The 20,488-nt window shown below is 38.9% G+C and overlaps 2 protein-coding genes and 1 pseudogene across 5 annotated transcripts; 2 read left to right on the top strand and 1 right to left on the bottom strand.

The window, feature by feature from the left end:
* Positions 1 to 29: 29 nt before the first annotated feature.
* Positions 30 to 2,120, top strand: LOC139944831 (uncharacterized; annotated as a pseudogene).
* Positions 1,686 to 13,250, bottom strand: LOC139944807 (intraflagellar transport protein 43 homolog). 4 transcript variants are annotated; one of them, XM_071941935.1, is made up of 9 exons: positions 13,094 to 13,244; positions 11,882 to 12,056; positions 10,792 to 10,898; positions 9,372 to 9,500; positions 8,889 to 8,965; positions 7,871 to 7,906; positions 6,115 to 6,164; positions 5,138 to 5,286; positions 3,487 to 3,657 (listed from the first exon to the last, which is right to left on the bottom strand). In XM_071941935.1, the coding sequence occupies exons 3-9, from the start codon at positions 10,828 to 10,830 to the stop codon at positions 3,487 to 3,489; spliced, it is 651 nt and encodes a 216-aa protein (XP_071798036.1). In that variant the 5' UTR covers positions 10,831 to 10,898; positions 11,882 to 12,056; positions 13,094 to 13,244. The 4 variants fall into 4 exon arrangements, with proteins under 4 accessions (XP_071798045.1, XP_071798036.1, XP_071798022.1 ...); XM_071941921.1 differs by lacking the exon at positions 11,882 to 12,056 and having other exon boundaries at positions 13,094 to 13,250; XM_071941929.1 differs by lacking the exon at positions 11,882 to 12,056 and having other exon boundaries at positions 13,090 to 13,243.
* Positions 13,251 to 13,316: 66 nt separating this feature from the next.
* Positions 13,317 to 19,312, top strand: LOC139944798 (arylsulfatase A-like). The gene is made up of 4 exons (XM_071941910.1): positions 13,317 to 13,636; positions 15,439 to 16,062; positions 16,588 to 16,843; positions 17,270 to 19,312. The coding sequence occupies exons 1-4, from the start codon at positions 13,383 to 13,385 to the stop codon at positions 17,687 to 17,689; spliced, it is 1,554 nt and encodes a 517-aa protein (XP_071798011.1). The 5' UTR covers positions 13,317 to 13,382; the 3' UTR covers positions 17,690 to 19,312.
* The last annotated feature ends 1,176 nt before the right edge of the window (positions 19,313 to 20,488 follow it).

The raw sequence follows: 20,488 nt of genomic DNA, 5'->3' as shown, positions 1-20,488 counted from the left end.
AAAAAGTGATAAAAAATAGGTTGGTATAACTTCTCAAAAATTTTGCAATGTTTGAGACCATGTCGCAAGGATTGTAGAACATATTAAAAGTTGTTGTTATTGACATAAAGCTCAACTCGCCTGAAAATGTTGGCCAGGAATGTTAAAAAGGGCTTAAGAAAATGCTACGAAGCCGAAAACACCCACGTAGCACTAGTAAGGACTTATGCACTCGATTGAAGTTACGAGTGCTTCGTGAATATGACGCAACTCGCTGAGAACGAACTAGTAACACGTAAGTGCTTACTAAGGCCTAAGAAGGCTTCATGAATAAGGCCCCTGGTTTGGAGTTGATATGCCAAGTCCTTCTTGAGTTATCACTCGGACAATGGTTACACGTACGCACTGCACACACACACCCAAGCTTGTACATGTATATGCCTGCAACCATGGACCTTCTATTGTCCCTCATTTGGTTATAGACCCATTGCATATGATGTCACACTCTCAAAAAGGAGGCAGATCATTGGACAATAGCTGTTCCCTGTGCGTAAAAATGTGCACGTGACCTTTAGGGTTTCACGTTATGCAAGGTGGAGCTATTGATTTCTTACACAAAACAGAACATGCCTCCGAACAAGTGCGCGTAACTTTGGGTGTCACCTTTTTTTTGTGCATGTTTGTATACCAAGAATAGGCTCATGTGAGTACGCAGGGCGTATTTCAAGGGGTCTTTAAACTTTTTTGCAACAGCTCCCATTGGTTTTGTATGCGTTTTCCAACTGTGGACTCTTTTGTAATAGGTCCTCGGTTTGAATGTGTATACCTGTACCTACTGACACCCACACACGGAAGGACAAGGTAAACACTAAAATATGCTCCTTTGGCTTGTTTCGCTGGCGGGGCATAAAAAAGGATGCTTCCAATTGAGGGCACCTTAGCACTCTAGTACGAGGCACTGGACTTGCAGCAAGTATGAACGGCCTTAACAAGGAAGGGCCCCTTTCTCCTTTGATTTCATTTTCAGAATAATAAAACAATGTTTCATGCTACAAATAAACTAATGTAACCGCTGTTAAAAGAAAAATAAATCACTAGTTTATTTCTTTCAACAACAAAATCAGTGGTCATGTTTTATTGAAACTAAAACAAGTTTACTCATACATATTTAGACTGTTATTGTAAAAAGAAAAGGTGAATTTGTGGGACTTATGCCTTAGTTACTATACAGTTACTCAGTTGGAAAAAAATCATTTTGTGCATTCCTGTATATTTTTACATGATTTATTTTCAGCAAACCAGTTCCAGTGCACAGCAAACCAGTTCCAGTGCACAGCAAACCAGTTCCAGTGCACAGCAAACCAGTTCCAGTGCACAGCAAACCAGTTCCAGTGCACAGCAAACCAGTTCCAGTGCACAGCAAACCAGTTCCAGTGCACAGCAAACCAGTACCAGTGCACAGCAAACCAGTTCCAGTGCACAGCAAACCAGTTCCAGTGCACAGCAAACCAGTTCCAGTGCACAGCAAACCAGTTCCAGTGCACAGCAAACCAGCCCCCGATTTCACGAAACTCATCGCAAGTTGCGACGCATCGTAGGGTTTGCGATGCGTCGCAGACCTTTAAGACACTACGCGGCTGCGACGAGTTCGCAACTTACGACGTGTAACCGGTCGCAACTCGCCCTTGCGACGCGTCGCAGCGCTTGGTGAAATCGGGGGCAGTACACTTGGGATGTCGGAGAGTACCCCCAATCCAGAGGATTTGCAGCACATGGTCAATAAGAGGTATGGTAACAGTGATGCCATCACACTGTTTATGCACTTGCCACTGCAAGGACTGCTGGATTGAATGTCATCAGAAATAAATTTGAGGATCAGGGAAACGGCCCCAGTACGATGTGTTACTCAAAATCCCCGATCAAGCATCAAACACATTCAGCAAAAAGACCAGATTTCAATGACTCTGTGTGACAAATGCTGGATTTGTCACTCTTCATGCCACTGGACAGACCAGTGTGACAAGTTCAAAGCACTGAGTCCAGAGAGCCAATTTAAGATGGCTACTTTTAAGGCAGCTGGAGAAGGTAAAAAGGGCAAGAAAACATATAGGAAGGTGCACAATTATTTTGTTTCCAACTGACTTATTGTACAATAACTAGAAGAATTTAAATGACAACATCAATAATTCACCAAACCTTTTAAGTACCAAAACTGCAACAAGTAAATGTGTCTATTCTATAAAAGTTTTCCCTTAATATTTACATTGCATACAAAATGTACAATATATACCTTCATTAATAATAGTAAAACAGCTGAACATCAAAAAGCATTCATTATAACCGTAGTGTTTCAAATAATAATGTTCATGTCTTGTATGAAACATTGAGTGCTTTAACTGGATCATGCTACATGATTCATGCACAGCAGAAACAGACACAGGACCCAGTTCAAAACCATCACTAGGGCTTAGTCTCTAGCTTGGGCTCCGTCAGTCATTTTGAAAGTGTATACCTTTGAGATGGGACTTTGAACTGGTGGATGGTGCCTGCGTCTGAGTCAAGACGAAGTCATCGTTTAAAAAAGGGTCATAGCCTAGCAGAAAAAACTTGATTAATAATTTTCTGCTAAGCATAAATGAGCAGGATACCAGTCACACATTGAACTTGTGACTGAAAGTTTGGCTGATAACCTTATTTTGGTGAGCATAGTTTTGTTTGTGCTTAGCTAGTGTGGTGCTTAAAATTGAGCCAGCCCTGGGCCAGATTTCACAAATCAGTTAAGCTGAAAATGTTATTCAAGGATTTGGGTACTTTTTGTAACACAAAACGCAATGTCCACAGATTTACATTAAACTTACACCGTTTGAAGATAATGATAGTAGAAAGCATACCTTACAATATGTCATGAAAATACGTTTTTACATGCTAAAAAAATTTTGTCTCGTGATCACTGAGACGAAAATTATTTTCATGGCATTGTTTTACTCATTTCTCAAAAACTACAGCACCTCAGCAAGTAATATTTCCAGGGAAGCTTTCTACTATCATTATCTTCAAACTGTGTAAGTTAAGTGTAATTCTGTAGACATTGTGTTTTTTGTCCTACAAAAAGTACATAGACCCTTTAAACGAAAACTTCTTTACAGTGGGATTTGTGAGAAATTAATGACGACCAAAACCAATCACAGAAAAATGTATGCTGCCATGAAATGTGAATCTCTTGAAACTAGTGGTTTCTTGCAGGTAAGATTTGAGTTATGAAGCTTTGAAAATTTTCCGCCCTAGAAATGGACCCTGATATCCAGGACATCACTGTAGTATAATTAATACGAAAATGTAAGGTCACCAGGGCGAGGTTAAGCTTTGCCTTTTTCCACACGTTGTTCAGCGCTCCGTTTATCCAACTCAATCTGGAGTTCTACCTCAGTAATGAGAGGGTACTAGTCAGTTGTTGAGAGAGGGGGGCTGCCACGCCTTCTGCACCCCTACCATTAATGTGAGAGTTTATTAAGCTTTGCCTTTTTCCTCGTTGTCAGCACTCTGTTTATCCCACTCAGTCTGGAGTTCAGATGATACCTCAGTGAAGAGGAGGTCCCAGTCCCAGGGTATGTCTTCTTCAATCACTTCCTGCTCTGCTGATAAGACTTTGGTTAACAACTTCAGATCAATGTCATTATCCTAAGGAAAAAAGAGAGAATCAATTTGCAGAATATAACATATTTGATAAGATTTTCCTATAAGGCCCGGTCACACAGGCCTCAAAAACGCTAGGTTAAAGATTGGATGGGATGGACAATGCAGTAACTTCCATGTCTACCTGTTTTAAGCAGTCAGGTTACTATTACCTTGTCAGAACCACATCAGCCTATTGCATGACCCCTTGCACAAAAGGGAGCCCTGGCCACTATACTCACACCTATGCTGTCTGCAGTTTGGGAGTCAAAATGTACACAAAGGAATTGATTCCCAAAAGGGTTCAAATGGTCAACTTGCCTTTTGTTGAAGTGTGGCGTTGTGCAGGGACTCAACATTTTAGAAAGTTTCTTACAAGTAGACAGACGATGACTACAGCAGGTTATACAATAATTAATATAGTATCCTCTAATATGATTAATTAAAAATTGAGTCATTGAAATAGCTGGGCCCCCTTTTTTCTGCTAGCAATGCTTAGTCAATTCGACCGGCCCACCCTGAAAATAACGGTCGCAAATAGGTCGCTCGTGTGTAATGTGTATTTGACTAGCATTTCGTGTCCCAGTAGTCAGGGTATGTTGATTAGAAGAATCTTTAACCGGTATATAAAAGAAATATTGACTGCTTAATAGTCATGGTTTTGACATCACCTTGGACCTATAATTTTAACTGTGCCCCTCAGAGCAGTCAATATTTCTTTATTATAACACACCTCTTGCTTGTTCTGTATTCTCGTTGCCTGAAACACAGTCACGCGGGATGAACTAATAATAGTCTAGTGATTGCGCGCATGTGTTTAGCGGGAATGGTACCTGGGCGGGCACTAGTCTTTGAAAATAGTGCCTGGTTACAGAGCCCTCTCTTGACTTGAACCGGGAACAGCAACTACAAAACTTCCTTTCTTTTCCAGATTTCTGTCCTTATTTCACATTTAAGACCAAGGTGTGTTATAAAACACATACTGACTGGCATAATTCGGTAACTAGTGTACGTCTATTCCCCCTCAGGCCTGTGAGTGACCAGAAGAGGGGCCTATTTCCCTCGGCCATTGGCCTCGGGAAATAGATCCCTCTTCTGGTCACTCAAACTCCCTGGGTAAATAGACGCACACTAGTTACCTCATTGCCAATCAACATGTGTATACTAGTTGTAATGTTGAGACTATTAATGAACTCACTTCATAGAGACTATTTAGAACTCACTCTGTGGCAGTGAACTTAATAGCGAAAAGTCCCCTTGATCCACTAATCAGTAAGTAGTAGTACCATACTCTTTGGTGAAGCTTCAAGCTTCTTTGCTTGAAGCTTCAAAGCAAAGCACATCAATGTTCTTAGAGTCCACAAATTTGGCCCATAATTTACAATATAGTGTAGTATTCACTCTGATTCAGTAAGAGTTCTAAGGTTGATGTTTTCCCAAAGGTATTATTTGATGAGGCTCAGTGACATTGATTGTGTTAATTTACCAGTGTAAGTAGCTGAGAGTGCTTCAGTAGGTCATTATCAAGCTCACGGTATGTCGCAACACGATTGACTTGAACACTAGGGGGCGCTGCAATTTGGGCTGCCATGTCTTCTTCTTGCACGTCATCCAAGTCTGGAATAACTGGAATATCTGATTCACAAACAGGAAAAGAAAACACCAAATTTGTCATGTCCCCCATGTGCAACACTAAGCTGGATACTGACTATCTGCATAACCAAAATGGGCTTACGGACAAGAAGTAACTTAGCACAATAGAATAACACTTATCTGAATAAGGTTACCAGCCAAAATTGTACAATTTCTAGCAGAGACTTTTCTTAGGAGTATTTTGAGCTGAAGCAGCTCTATGAAATTGGGCCCTGCATCATGGAAGAAAAAAAACAAAATGGCTACGAAATTGTAAATGTCTGATCAGGATCAGATTGGCCGAGTGGTCATGCCCCACCTTTTCCACTACCCAGACACCCCCCCCCCCCCCCTCCCTCGCCAGACCAGGGCCTGATTTCCCAAAGCAATACAATTTTTACAAGACAAATTGTCAGTATTACCGGAGTGATTTGTATTGTGATATCACACTTTGCTTAGCAGTTACGATCGATTTGCAGTTAAGATCAATCTTCATGATCTTACCCCTCTGTGAAATCGGCCCCAGTCCCTTGCATGTGGGTTGGATGAAAACCCACATGGACATCTACATAAGCTTCAAAACTAGGCAGCTGCTAAGGTTGTGTCCGTCTATTGAAGTTCACAGCGCGTACATATGTACATCTCTTGCCATCGCACATTGTGCTACTACAACATGTACAAACACATAAATGTACAAACACATATGATGTACTTAAAGCACATTCTACTATCTCACTTGATGAAACTAGACAAAGGGCAATCCTCCTAGAGACACAGGCTCATCATTAAAACCCATTAGCAAACTAAAGAGATGTTTATTAGTGAACTTACCATCATCAGAGTCATCTCTCCTTTTGGGGCTTTCTGGCCGAGATCGCTCTCTGCAAAACATCATATAACAGTAATAGTTTGATTATGTCAATAAACCACATAGATAGGACTTTGGGTACCCAGTGGTTTGCGGATTTGATTCCGTAAAAGTAAACACAGTTGAATTCTGTTGTCAGTAATTTGCTTTTTGTTTCTCAAACACCATGTAAAGGTAGTAACACCTTCCCCCAAGACTTGAGAATAAGTTGAGATTTAACCAAACCTCAAACTCATTGTCAGACCTCTATGTTCAGAGTCACTCACACAAAAGTGCAACTCCATCAGCACAAATACTAAACTGTTTGAATGCATGCTACAACACAGCAAACCTTCACATAAACATGACCAAGCTAGCTAACTAGTGTACAAACACACTGATACATACTGTACATTGAGTTTGTACAACCAGCAACCCTGGAACTTTAGAGTTCAACAGTCTTATGGCTATTCTTTATGACCTTTCATGCAGACTGAGTGTTATTATTTGCCTGGTTTTGGTTCCATGAGCAGCATAGCATGATAAAGCCAGTCCATAAGACACATGATGTATTGCTCAGTAACAGTAAACACATACAGGCTAGGAATGGACATTTCAAGCTCATACCAGATGGAAAATGGTTAATAGAAGATGTCCTACTGTTTGCTGTCGATGTACATTATTTTACTGTTAACTGACCTGTCATTGTCTAAAGTTCATACTTGCTGCAAATGCCAATGCAAAGCGAATTTTGACATCACATGGCTTTTTTCGCAACAAATTTTTTGCAGGAGTTTCAGTACAGTCCAACTGTTCCGAATTATTCGTTGCAAATTTTGTGAAAGTATGGAACTATAAACTGGGCTTTAGTTCTATGGTCTTTAACTAGCCCTGCATTGACCCAATTCACCTGACGTGTCATCAGTACAATAATCTTGGTTGCACCATTTTGGGAGTCAACTTCCCTGTGTGTTATTTAGTGAAAAGCGCATTTTAGACGACGCAGCATCAACAGGCTGAACTATTGACTCCAAAAATGGTGTGTGTGGCCCAGCAGTGTGTGTGCCATTGGGCCCAGGGGTAACTAACTATATATTGAATGTATTAAATTCTCTGCAAGCTTTGCTTTGAAATTATTCATGTATTATTAATGTTAGCAGTGCTATAAACCCAGGCCCTGGTGAAGTGTGCATTGACCTAATGACTACATGTATACCTTTACACACAACATCTGGTAAACACAAGAGACCTAATTGGTATTAATAGGTATATGACGAGAAGAAAAATGAACTTTGAGCGCAAAGCGCTAAAGTATGCGAGCTTGAAAACTTGCGAAAATGAAGCCCAATATTAACCTTTTATATGTAGTTTAAAAGCCTTACTCTGCAATGTGGGGTTTTATTATACGGTAAGGCATATACCTCCATTTCTTTTAGAACATGATCTTTTTGAGGGGATTTAAAATATAAAAAAAGGAGGAATCACATCCCTGTATGAAATTGGTACCATCACTGACTTCAACTGGCTGTTACTATTACTTAATCATTCTAATAGCAATTGAATTCTCTGAGCATTGACAGCTCATTTGTGTTCAGTGATGTTTGGTTTTTGTTGTTCCCACATGCTTCCATGTATCTAACTGACAACCATATAAAAAGCACAGTTTATGAATCTAACAAATTGTTAGCACAAAGAACAAATAAAGTGGTGCAGCAACACAATCTTTAGGCTAGAACTTACTCCGAGAATTTCTGCAGATCACTTACACTCTCCGACCTTCATTGCAGCCGTAGAGGATGAGAACAAATGAGCAACATACTAACAAAACATGCAATGAAATAAATGCACAACGGCAAAACTAACCGTTAAACCCATGGATTGGGAGATGGGAGTCAGGGCTGAAAGGCAAATACTTGTAAAGGGATCTATGGGCTGGTCAAATTTTGCAAGGTAGCCCTACTTATCATATGTTAATCTAGGTTTATTTGAAATGAAAGTATTATTTATCAAACAAGGCAAACACTTATGCCCCCTTCGGCTGGGCATAACAATCACACAAGTTAGTACAAATGTATGCAGGCTAGTCAAATGTACAGCCAATAAGGAAGAAAATAGTTTAAGACAGGCATAGAGATACATGTAAGGTACAGTTAGAGGAATACAAACACCACAACATAGAGTCATTACTTGTTAGTTCAAGATTTCAGGCAGCCAGTCTTGCTAAGTGTTAAGTCCACTTTATTCATATATTATCTGGTTTCATTGCAAAGCCTTGAAATACAAGGAATAGCAACATGCTTGAAATACTTGAAACCCCATTATCAAATAAGCCATGCAGTCTAGATTGTATTCCAAGTCCAAGCACATACTTTACAAGGTTTACTATGAACCTTCTTTTATGATATGAAACTTTTCAAATTTAAACCTCCTCATAAAAATTCAGCAAATATATAATAAAAGGGAATTATTTTAGGTTTGATAAAAGATATTTCTGGTCCATTGTTGTGCTAAGTGGATGTGGTCTAGTGAGAATTTGCTGGCGGATTTCTCCTTGAACTCTCTTTATCAAAGGCTCGACTGAAGAGACACATATATGTGTCTGTGTCTACCCAAATGTCTTATCACTACATAGACTCACTTAGAATATTGTGCACTTTCTGATTTTGATTTTTACAAAATGGCTGATTTAATACGACAAGGTTGGTTCAGTATATCAGGCAAGCTTGGGAAACTCAATGTTATTTAATTTGCTACCTACACATTTTTATCCACTTTAGGTGCATCGTCAGCCCATCCTCCTTGTCTCCTTTTGGGTCTGTTTGGAGGACCTCGAGGCTACAACAAACAAAAAATAATGCAATATTGTCATTAAAAATAAACACTTTAGGGTCCTTGCACTGCTGTAGAAAATATTTGAAATTGATAGTTTTAAAATAAACTTTGCTGCAAGTATTTTGCAGTGACTTTTTCTGATCAGAAGTGGCATTATAAAGCATTAACCCATGGGAAAAAGCAACTTAAATATGAAAAGACAACGTCATACTTTTATAATATTGCATCATAAACATAGATGAAGCAATTCAACTTAGAAGCAAAAACATAATATTTGCTAAGCATGGTTTTGATTGGTTATTTCTAACTTAGCAAGATTTCTGCTGAAAAGCTTGAGAATGTCAGTCTCTCATCTCAAGTTCCATTCTAATAGTTATAAATGTGGAACCAAATCTGTTTAAGAACTTACACTGCCATTTCTCTCTGACATTGGAATAGCGCCCTCTGGTGTTTCATCTCCACCAATGTCTCCATTCGGCTGGTTGTTTGCTGATGATTCAAGTTTGTCTGCCCTTGCACGGCGCCCTTTTCTGGCGTCCTGTCAACTCAAATCATTCAAAGTTATGAAGACAGTTCTACACTTAGCATGATAAACAAAGGTCACTGATTCACAACATCTGCTAGTTTATAACAATTATTAAGCATCTACCTCCATGTTTAAAGCAACAATGCTAGCACACTCCCACAGAAGATTATATGCTACTTTCTTTTGTTTTGTTAGCCCCACTTGCCATCTGAGGAAGGATTGACATCCCTTATCGCGAGTGTCTTCTTTATCCCATACATTTTGTAATATATTTGTTCAATCCCCTACATATTGTAACACATACTTTGCTTGTACTTCGAAAACACTTAACAATCTACCAACCTAGATTTAGGCAGTAGATGTTACTCTAATAGCCAGAGGGGTATCTGGCTGTCCTCCTGTATTATTTTGTCTTTTCGGCATAAATACAGTAAGTGACAATTTGGATACCCAGTTTTTAAGTTTCCAGCAAATTTGGACAAGCCTTTTACCAATTCCTGGCTAAAATCTTGGTTAAGTTACTCATGCTTTGACTATGTGATTGTGACACAGTGTTACCTACTGACTGTGACAGGGGTTTGTGACTATTCAGACTGTGTATAGCTTCTATTTCTAATCCTGGAAAATGCTTGACATTTGCGTGTCTAAAGGTGCATGGAAGTTCGAGCATAGCCTTGCTCAAGGCAGTCGCATTGTTCACTCCGAAAAGACACGGACATTATGGTAGTGAGGTGACCGTGGGAACTCTTCTTTTGCGCTTTTTATAGTAATGAGGTCAGTGGCTTCAACACAGACCCTACAAGGCTGTTGGCCTACGACCTCCGTATGCTGCTAGTGTACTGGGGGCGTCGTGTCGTGCGATGTGGTTACAAACATTACGCACAGTGCAAATACGGGTGGGTTTTTTACCGCGATGGTCTTTTATCGGAGTAAACAATTCGACTGCCTTGAGCAAGGCTAAAGGCATCAAAAAACAAGTGTCTGAAATAAACACATCCCGCCACCTCTCGAATTAGAACTTTGACAAAATTTATTATCATGAAACTGGGTGATTATTAATTCAATCATACCCTCTTTTGTGTCGTGTCGTGCGATGTGGTTACAAACATTACGCACAGTGCAAATACGGGTGGGTTATTTACCGCGACGGTCTTTTATCGGAGTAAACAATTTGACTGCCTTGAGCAAGGCTAAAGGCATCAAAAAACAAGTGTCTGAAATAAACACATCCCGCCACCTCTCGAATTAGAACTTTGACAAAATTTATTATCATGAAACTGGGTGATTATTAATTCAATCATACCCTCTTTTGTGTTGTAAATTCCAAGTCGTCACCTTCCATGATTTTTTTTCTTCACCGCACCGTCAGCGTCAGTGTCTGTGTCACTTCTTTTACAGAATACGTTTTTGCTATAAAAGAATATAAATTTCAACATTAACAAACTAAACAACACACACTACTCTTTCGGTGTTGTCAGACAATGTTCAGCGATGTCCCCTCCAATTATTCAACAGACATGTCTGATGGGATCAGTGATGTCTTTTTAAATCATGTTTATGACTGACCATGGGTCCGGGACTGACAGAGACGAGTTGGCCAACCTAGTACAAAAAGTGTTTTAAAAAAGGTGAAGAAGATGGTACCTGGGTGAGGAATGATCAAGAGAAAGCAGATGCCCTGATAATTCCTTTTTTTGGGAGTATTTTGACTGAGGATGACTTGGTGAATACTCCAGACATCGATCCTTACCATGTAGAATCATCATCCTCGACGTTGTTCGAGTTTGAAGAGGAAGTAGCTGTGGTAATTTTATCTTAATTGGACAAAGACAAATCACCAGGCCCTGACGGTGTCACCAGATTGGAAGACCTCTTCAAATGATCTTTTCCTGGAAATAGGCTACTGTGGTCCCTATCTTTAAGAAGGGAAAAAAAGAGCCTACCAGGGAACTACCGGCCAGTGAGCCTAATATCAATAATCTGTAAAATAATGGAGAAGATTATTTGAAGCAAGATGATCCAACACCTAGAACTCAATCACCTATTCACTGATGACCGGTACGGCTTTCGCAGTGGCATATCTTGTTCAACCCAATTGACTGTTGTTCTCGAGCAGTGGACCAAAATACTTGATGATGGCCATGGGATAGATTGCCTGTACTTGAATTTCTGTAAGGCATTTGACAGTGTGCCGCACCAGCATCTTCTTACTACATTTGTAAGATTAGAGCAAACGGCATCGAAGGATGTCTACTAATCAAGTGGATTGACATGCCGCAGTCAACGAGTGGTAGTAAACAGGAAGACTTCACAAACCTGCCAAGTAACAAGTGGCATACCCCAAGGAAGTGTCCTAGGTCCAGTCTTGTTCAATATCTACATTAACGACTTACCATCTATTGCCCAGAATCCTACAGCGAAGCTATTTGCCGACGACACAAAATTGTACAGAGTAAGTTTTAGACAATGAAGAGGATGCTAAGCTACTCCAACATGACTTAAACGACATCATCCAATGGTCAAGTAAGTTGCAGCTACCATTCGACAAGGAAAGTGCAAAGTGATACACTATGGAAAGAGTAACAATGAAGGAATGGGAGAAAGGAATCTATGAGTATTATTTGACTCAGACCTGTCTTTTTGCGCCCATGTACAGTTAGCTGATGTCTCCAAAAGAGCCAATATCAATTTGGGAAACATCAAATGTTCTTTTTCATCCCTTGGGTTCAGTGGCATGCTACAACTATAAGACCATAGTCACCCAACACTAGAATATTACAAAACAGTCTGGAGACCAATGTATCAAAAGGGCGTACGGGTAGATTTACTGGAAAAGGTCCAGCAACGAGCTACATGACTCATCCCAGATGTGAAGCATCTAAACTACAAAGACAAACTTAAGACAATCACTACCATCACTAGAGTAACGTAGACAGAGGGCTGATCTTCTTCAAAATACAAAATCATGTATAAATTTGAGGCTATAGAGAAGAATAACATGTTTGAAATTATCGCAGAATCCATAACAAGGGGACACAGGCTCAAAATAAGGAAGCCCCACTGCAAATTGACTACGTAGGAGCATTAGGAGTTCCGTTACTCCTAGCCCACCTCGTTGACCTGTAAATGGCTCCACTTTTAACATCAGTCTCATCACTGTCACCAATGTGACAGTGATGAGACCGATGTTAAAAGCGGAGCCATTATTAACAGCTCAACAAGGTGGGCTTTGTTACTCCCAACCTGACCTGATGACCCGACATCATTGACCATTGACTCATCATTGACATTGAGTGTTGATGTTCCAACTGATCAATAATTGTACTATAAGGTACTATATCATCAAGATCATGGTACATTGAAAATTCAATTAGGTCTACAAATGCTGCCAATTCTGTGTAATGATGACCGAGTATTTTTTTCATATTTCTGCATTCACAAAAACAATTTGTTTGATTGATTGATGATGTGTGTAAAAAAATAATTAACAATATTATTTATACTGTTACTGTTAGCCTATTTATAAAAAATAAATTAAACTTAATTAATAAATTATACAATTTTTTTTAAATTGTGAACAAAAAAACATACATCTCCTTACCTACCTAATTCAATACGCTTGTTTCCTCACATATCGGGTATTCTAACTGTTAAAAGGTTCCAACTCACTGACCCGAGTTCGAAAAAGAACAATTTCATACGATTTAAAGGTACAACTGAAGACCAACAGCAGCAGAAGACAAAAATGTATCAGCGTTGCGAGGAAACTTATCAATTGATGAAAGACGTTTCTTGATTGGCTAGTTTCAGTCATATAGCCTGCTAACGACCAATACAATCGTACGACAGTAAGGGGTTATTAAAGACATCCCAGACTGCTTTGCGTTAACAAACATGGCGGCGCGCAGAGGTTTGTTGTTGTTTTACATGTTCGCTTTGTCTTTTGTGTTCAGCAGTAATCATGTCTGCCTGTGTGTTGAAATTTCTCGACCAAATGTTGTTATACTGTTTGCTGATGATCTTGGTTATGGGGATCTTGAATCTTACGGCCATCCAACGTCAGTAACACCCAATCTGAATAACTTATCCTCAAACGGATTGCAGTTTATGCAGTTTTATGTGACTTCTCCTGTGTGTAGTCCATCAAGGTATGTCACTGTCACTGTGTCACTGCGTGTTGTTTGTGAACTTACCACCACCACGCTTACTTATTTACTTACTTACTTTACACAGATACATGTTAAACCTAAAAGGGGTCGCACTAAATACCGACAACTCACGACCCCTCACGACAACTCACAACAACAATTTTTAAATGCACTTTAACAGAACATTTGAACGTAAGTCAACCGGTAAATATATGCACAAGAGTCATATGCACCCAATTCTCTTTCAAACTGTTGAAAAATTGTATTTTTAAGTGTACAAAAAGTGTTTTTTTACAACGAATTTAGTAACGAACAGAAATATCGGCCATGTTGTCTTTCAACGTACTTGGACGATTCCATTACACCGCAGGGGTGATACAATATGCAAGATGATTATTTACCATATTATGTGCCTCTCATAGTCCCCATAGAGTTTTAAAAAATATTATATTTAAATCTTCCACTTTTATTGAATTCCAGAGTGTTGGCTTAGTTACTAACAAGAAAAGAAAAAAAACAGCAGCTAAAACCAAAAAGAAAAAAAACAACTCAGCCCTCAGAAATTACCCATGCCCCCTGCGGTGTAATAGAATCGTCCACGTACGAAAAAAGACAACATAGCAAATATTTCCGTTTGCTACTAAATTCGGGGTAAAAAACACATTTTTTACAGTTAAAAGAACAAAATTTTCAACAGTTTAAAAGTGGTTTAGATGCATATGACTCTTGTGCATATATTTAACGGTTGACTTATGTTCAAATGTTTTGTTAAAGTGCATTTTAAAATTGTTGTCGTGAGTTGTCGTGGGGTGTGGTGAGTTGTCGGTATTTAGTGCGACCGAATGCAAGGGGTAAACTCAGTACTGGGGCGCTACCCCTGTACTCCTTTTTTCGAAATTTTGATGTTTTCGAAAAAAGGAGTAGCGCTCCAGTTACTGGGTCTATATGCAAGGGGTATCTTTATCAATGACAATTGTCTGATCTGATATTTAAAATAATGCATACTGGTTCAGGTATTTATATTTCTTGTATTGTTATTCAGGTTACTAATTTAATTACAATATTTATTTTTTTAATGTAGAATCAGACTACAAATATTTTTTTTATTATGAGTGAGTTTATATTTAATGTTAAATATAATTGTGGGTTTCTTTTTCTTTTATTAATATTAGTTGATGGCTTAACCAAACTAGCACTAGTTTTAAAGTTTATTGACTTGGTCTGAGTATACATTTCTTTTGTTGCATTGATTTGGAAACAAACTAACCAAAGTCAAAAACTGGCTTTTTAGATAATCTTAGTTGCGATAACATAACCCTCCTGCCGAGGATGAGTACGCCTTTGGCAGGAGGGTTATGTTATCGCAACTATGATAATCTCAGACATTTCTTTTCAACTTGTGTAATTTTACAGAGTTGTATTTGTTTAGTTTTGGGAGGTTTGGTTTTGTTTTTCCTTTTAATTAGATTTTCTTGTTTTAATTCCTATTCTTTTTAAAAGTTATAGTTGCACCTTTCCACCGTTCCTGTGTAGCCAGTTGAAATGTTTAGAAAATTGTGATTTTTACAAGATCATTGTAACTTGTAAAAAGTTGAGACAGCTAGGACTATGTGTGTCTTCAACAGGATTATTGGTACACTGCTTGGCAAATGTCCTTTGCCAATTTATTTAAATTTATTTAATAAAACATTTTACAAGTGGCTAAAAAGTAACAACAACTTTGACAAACCACTCCCAAATGATATTTAAATTTCACTTGTAGAGGTACTTAACTTCAGATCTTGTTTATCTTGTGTGTACAGGGCAGCACTTCTAACTGGTCGCTATCAGACACGCTCAGGAGTATGGCCAGGTGTCTTCATACCAAGCTCCACTGGGGGCCTTCCACACAATGAAATCACTATAGCTGAGATCCTACAACCATTAAACTACTCCACTGCAATTGTTGGCAAATGGCACTTAGGAGCTGGCAAGGATGGCAACTTCCTACCCATCTACCAGGGTTTCGATGAGTATTATGGGATACCATATTCTCATGATATGTGCTTTTGCTCTAAGTGCTTCTACCCAAATGACAGATGTTTTGATAACTGTGACATTCAATACTCAAGGTGTCCACTCTATCATGGTAAAACAATCATTGAACAACCAGTTGATCTTGTGACTTTGGAGAAACGCTACACCAGCTATGCCAAGGAGTATATATCCAGGAATGCACAAAATGAAACACCATTCTTCTTGTACTACGCCTACCAACACACCCACCACCCACAGTTTGCCAGTGAAGAGTTTAGAAACAGCACTATTAGAGGAACATTTGGTGATTCTTTGGCTGAACTTGATTGGAGTGTTGGCCAGATCATTGAGCAGCTTCATACCAGTGGAGTTGCACAGAACACCTTTGTGTTCTTCACCTCTGACAATGGGTGAGATTTAAAGGATGTAATTTAGGTCTTCTAGCAAACATGTAAAAGGGTGATCATTCTATTCCTATCATCAATCTCAAACCTTTCAAAATACTGTTCGGGGAGTTGTCCGACTTTGTGGGATTTGTGACTGCCTAGGCTTTAAATTGCTCCATTTCTTTTTTCATTCTAGCTACAAGCTAATGAGATATATGTTGGAGTCTGAGACAAATTTATTGTCAAAATACTTCCAGTTACTGGTTGTTGTTGAAATCCAGACATACTCATACAAGCGATGTACATGTAGTAATTAATGTAACATACCAATTCTAAACATAACAAATAATAATAATAATAATAATAATAATAATAATAATAATAACCAGATTTGTATAGCGCCACTCCATCTAGATCATGGCGCTCAGCAACAACAGGCAAAGAAAAACAAGTACAATAAAAGAGTAACTGGGAAAGGTGGGTTTTTAAGTGGTTTTTGAATGACGAAACAGTGTCCAGTGTTCTGATGCGAGATGCATTTTTTTTCAGGCCAAGTATCTTCAGAGAGTACAGAGGTGGGTGTGCTGGGCTTCTCAAATGTGGAAAAGGCACAACCTACGAGGGTGGACAACGGGTACCAGCTATTGCCTACTGGCCTGGCAAAATTAAGCCAGGGCGCACCCAAGAGCTAGCCAGTACCCTTGACCTGTTGCCTACTGTAGCTAACATTACTGGTGCCCCTTTGCCTGCCAGCACAACCCTTGATGGTGTTGATATGTCACAGATTTTATTTGAGAGAATGAAGGTAGGGATAATTATCAAACTCAGATGCCATTGTTTTTACATTGCAATCAAATGCTGGGATGATGTTTTTGATTTTGTTATGAGAGGCTCAACCCCAAAACAATGAATCTCTGCATCATTGAGTTTGTTTGTAGGAGTTTGTTTGCAACATTTTGTGCAGTTTGATATACAGGTTTCCAGTAAAGGCTATTGGCCAAGATACATTTGTGCACAGAACAATAACACAGCAGGTTCTCACTACATGTATAATAGTATAGTATTTTTTTGAACTATAGGATACGAATTAATTTATCAAGGGACAGATTTGTAACAGTCTTGTATTACTTTGTAAACTCAATAGGTGAATCAAGATTTCAAGAGCACGTCACATTTTGTTTTTAGATCTCTTTGTCATTCATCTTCCTTTGAAAATGTTATTTTGTTCCAGAGTCAAAGAGAATCCTTCCTGTACTACCCAGCAGAAGCAAACCCCAAGCGAGGCGTCTTTGCAGTTCGCTACAAGCAGTACAAGGCCCATTATATCACAAAAGGAAGTACTCTCTCGGGACCCACCAACGTTGATCATGACTGCAGTAATACTAGTCTTATTCATCATTCCCCTCCACTCCTGTTTGAACTTAATCGTGACCCCGGTGAACGCTATGACCTCAGTACTGACAAACGCTATCAGAGTGTACTTGAAGAGATAGGAAAAATAAGAGATAAATTGGTTTCTGGAATGACATGGGGGAAATCACAGATTAATGGAACCGATCCAAATGTAGAGCCATGCTGCAACTCTGGCTGCAAACCCTTTCCTAAATGCTGTACATGCAAAGGGTCAGAGGTGAACTTTATCACAGTATAACCTCAATACAATAAGAATAGACTTTGCATATTGGAACATTGTTAGGAACCCTGGCTTCATGCAATTTACATTCAAATATGTGCAAGAATATGAGTTTGAACAATCAAGTACTGGTACCAACTCTACTAAATGGTCTTGCCACTGTTTCAAGAGTAGTTTTTAATTTCCCTTTACAAGACACTTCAAAAAGACTACTTGAAAAAGAGGTGCAATTTTATGTCTGTAACCATTTCACTCTGAGAGCTCACATTGCATGGATCCTTTAGAGAAATACTTTGATATAAAAGTTAAAAAGGAAATTTGATTTTCAGGACCACTTTTTAGGTTTTCCAAGGGATTAATAAATATGTGAAGGTTGTATAAAATGAAATATTTGCAAAACATGTTTTAAAATAGTAAATTTATATATTTTTTTATACTGGTTTATATTGAGGTTTTAACAATTTAAGGATTGTGCATTAAAAACAGTTTATTTTTCACGAATTCTGAATTTGAACAAGGTGCAACAAATTATGACGACTATAAAATGTATAAATATGTTACTTAATGTATATTTTTACCTTTTGTTGTACTGTATGCATTAAACAATAATAGATGGGTTTTTGTAAGTAAGCTTAAAGGCACTGGACACTATTGGTAATTACTCAAAATAGCTGTAGCATAACAACTTACTTGATAACAAGCGGTTGAGAGCTGTTGATAGTATAAAACATTGTGAGAAACGGCTCCCTCTGACGTAACATAGTTTTCGAGGAAATAATTGTTCACTAAAATATATGAATTTGATGTCAAGACCTCAGAATAAGATTATTGAGACCCCGAAATCAAGCATCTGAAAGCACACAACTTGGTGTGACAAGGGTGTTTTTTCTTCCATTATCTTGCAACTTCGACCACCAATTGAGTTCAAATTTTCACAGGTTTGTTATTTTTTTGCATATGTTGAGATACATCAAGTGAGAAGACTTGTCTTTGACAATTATCAAAGGGGTCTAGTATCTTTAACTGTTTGTTTTCAAAGGATATACATGTAGCTGTCTGCTATTATTAAAATGTTGGCTGCCAATGACACTGATGGAAGTCTTTTTTGAATATCCATATGAAGTATCCAGTTTATTTTTCCCCAATTCACCAGGGCCCAATATCATAATAGAGCTGCTTAACGGTAAGCAACTTTTCATGCTTACTTTAGCAGACAAATTTGCTAAGCTGCAAATGTATTTCATATTGTGCATTCACCATGTATTTGTATTGTCACGTCATTCTTTTTCTTGCGGTAAGCACCGAGAGGTAAGCACGCCTTTTCGTGTACTTACGGTTAGCAGCGCTATGAAATACAAATCTCACAGTAACCACAAAATCAACCGCTAAGCAGTGCTATGAAATTGGGCCCGGATGTCATCTTTACAATATTTTTATCTAGGTTACTGTTTCGCAGCTTTTAAAACTACTTGTTTTATACATTGTAAATATTTGTCTCTTTAACCAATTATTTCTTAATAGAGTGTGGTGGGTTTTCAAAAAAAAAATTCTCTGTATATTTTCCTGATGTTCTCTGTATATTTTCCTGTAATTCGACCTCCGGTCGCCATGTGAATTTTATTTTTAAAGAATAAACCAACATTGAATGAATGTAACAAAAAAATCTTGTTTGGGCTGTTGTGGGAGTCCATTTTCCCATGGGTTACTGTGAAGCAAGCATTTTAGGCACCATGCTCTTTTCATGGTACTGGACAATGTTTTAGCCAGGAATTGTAAAAGGGTGTCCAAAATTTGCTGTTAATTTTCAAATTGGGTGTCCAAATTTTTCACTATGTACATTGTATGGTAGCAGATAAAACATGGTGTCCAAACTTAAATCAAGATGTCCAATAGACAAGACACTGGCTAACACTATGATTCTAGTGGCAGACTATTGGTACATGAAGATGGTAGCCTCGTGATGCTAGGGATGCGTTTTGGCGACCCCAACCAGAAACATTGGCCATCGGTTGAGCGGTTTTGCATGTTCGGTTGAGCGCAGTGACGATGCTGTTCAGACCAACCGGTTTCTGACTTGTGGACTCGGTTGGGCTTTGGCATGGTATGGGTCGCCCAAACGCACTCTAGTACAAGGGGGCTATTATAAGTTATCACACAAGCGCGAGTGGAATACGGAAAACTATAGCGCTTCTGCGTCCCATATCCAACGAGGCCGAAGGCCGAGTTGGATATGGGACACAGACGCGCTATATTTTCCGTATTTCCACGAGCGCGCGTGTGATAACGTATTTATCTTCAAGCAAACTTGGCGCGTGACATAGAACACACAAGACGCATGGTAGTGATATTAGCCGTGCAATATAGGTTTTTATCACCACTCCATTCTGACAATCTGATTGGAGGATAAGCGCGTACTTGAAGATAATATAAGTTATCACACAAGCGCGAGTGGAATACGGAAAAATATAGCGCTTCTGCGTCCCATATCCAACGAGGCCGAAGGCCGAGTTGGATATGGGATGCAGCACGCTATATTTTCCGTATTTCCACGAGCGCGCGTGTGATAACGTATTTATCTTTAAGCAAACTTGGCGCGTGACATAGAGCACACGAGACGCATGGTTGTGATACTAGCCGTGCAATATAGGTTTTTATCACCACTCCATTCTGCCAATCTGATTGGAGGATTAGCGCGTACTTGAAGATAATATAAGTTATCGCACAAGCAGTGGAATACGGAAAAATAAAGCCCTTCTGCGTCCCATATCCAACAAGGCCGTGTTTTAACGAATTTATCTTCCAGTCTCACGTGGAAGG

Source organism: Asterias amurensis, chromosome 1 (genome assembly GCF_032118995.1).
Source record: "Asterias amurensis chromosome 1, ASM3211899v1".
Classification (NCBI taxonomy): Eukaryota; Metazoa; Echinodermata; class Asteroidea; order Forcipulatida; family Asteriidae; genus Asterias; species Asterias amurensis.
Note: the sequence above shows the minus strand (reverse complement) of the source record. Positions and strands in the feature narration are given on the sequence as shown.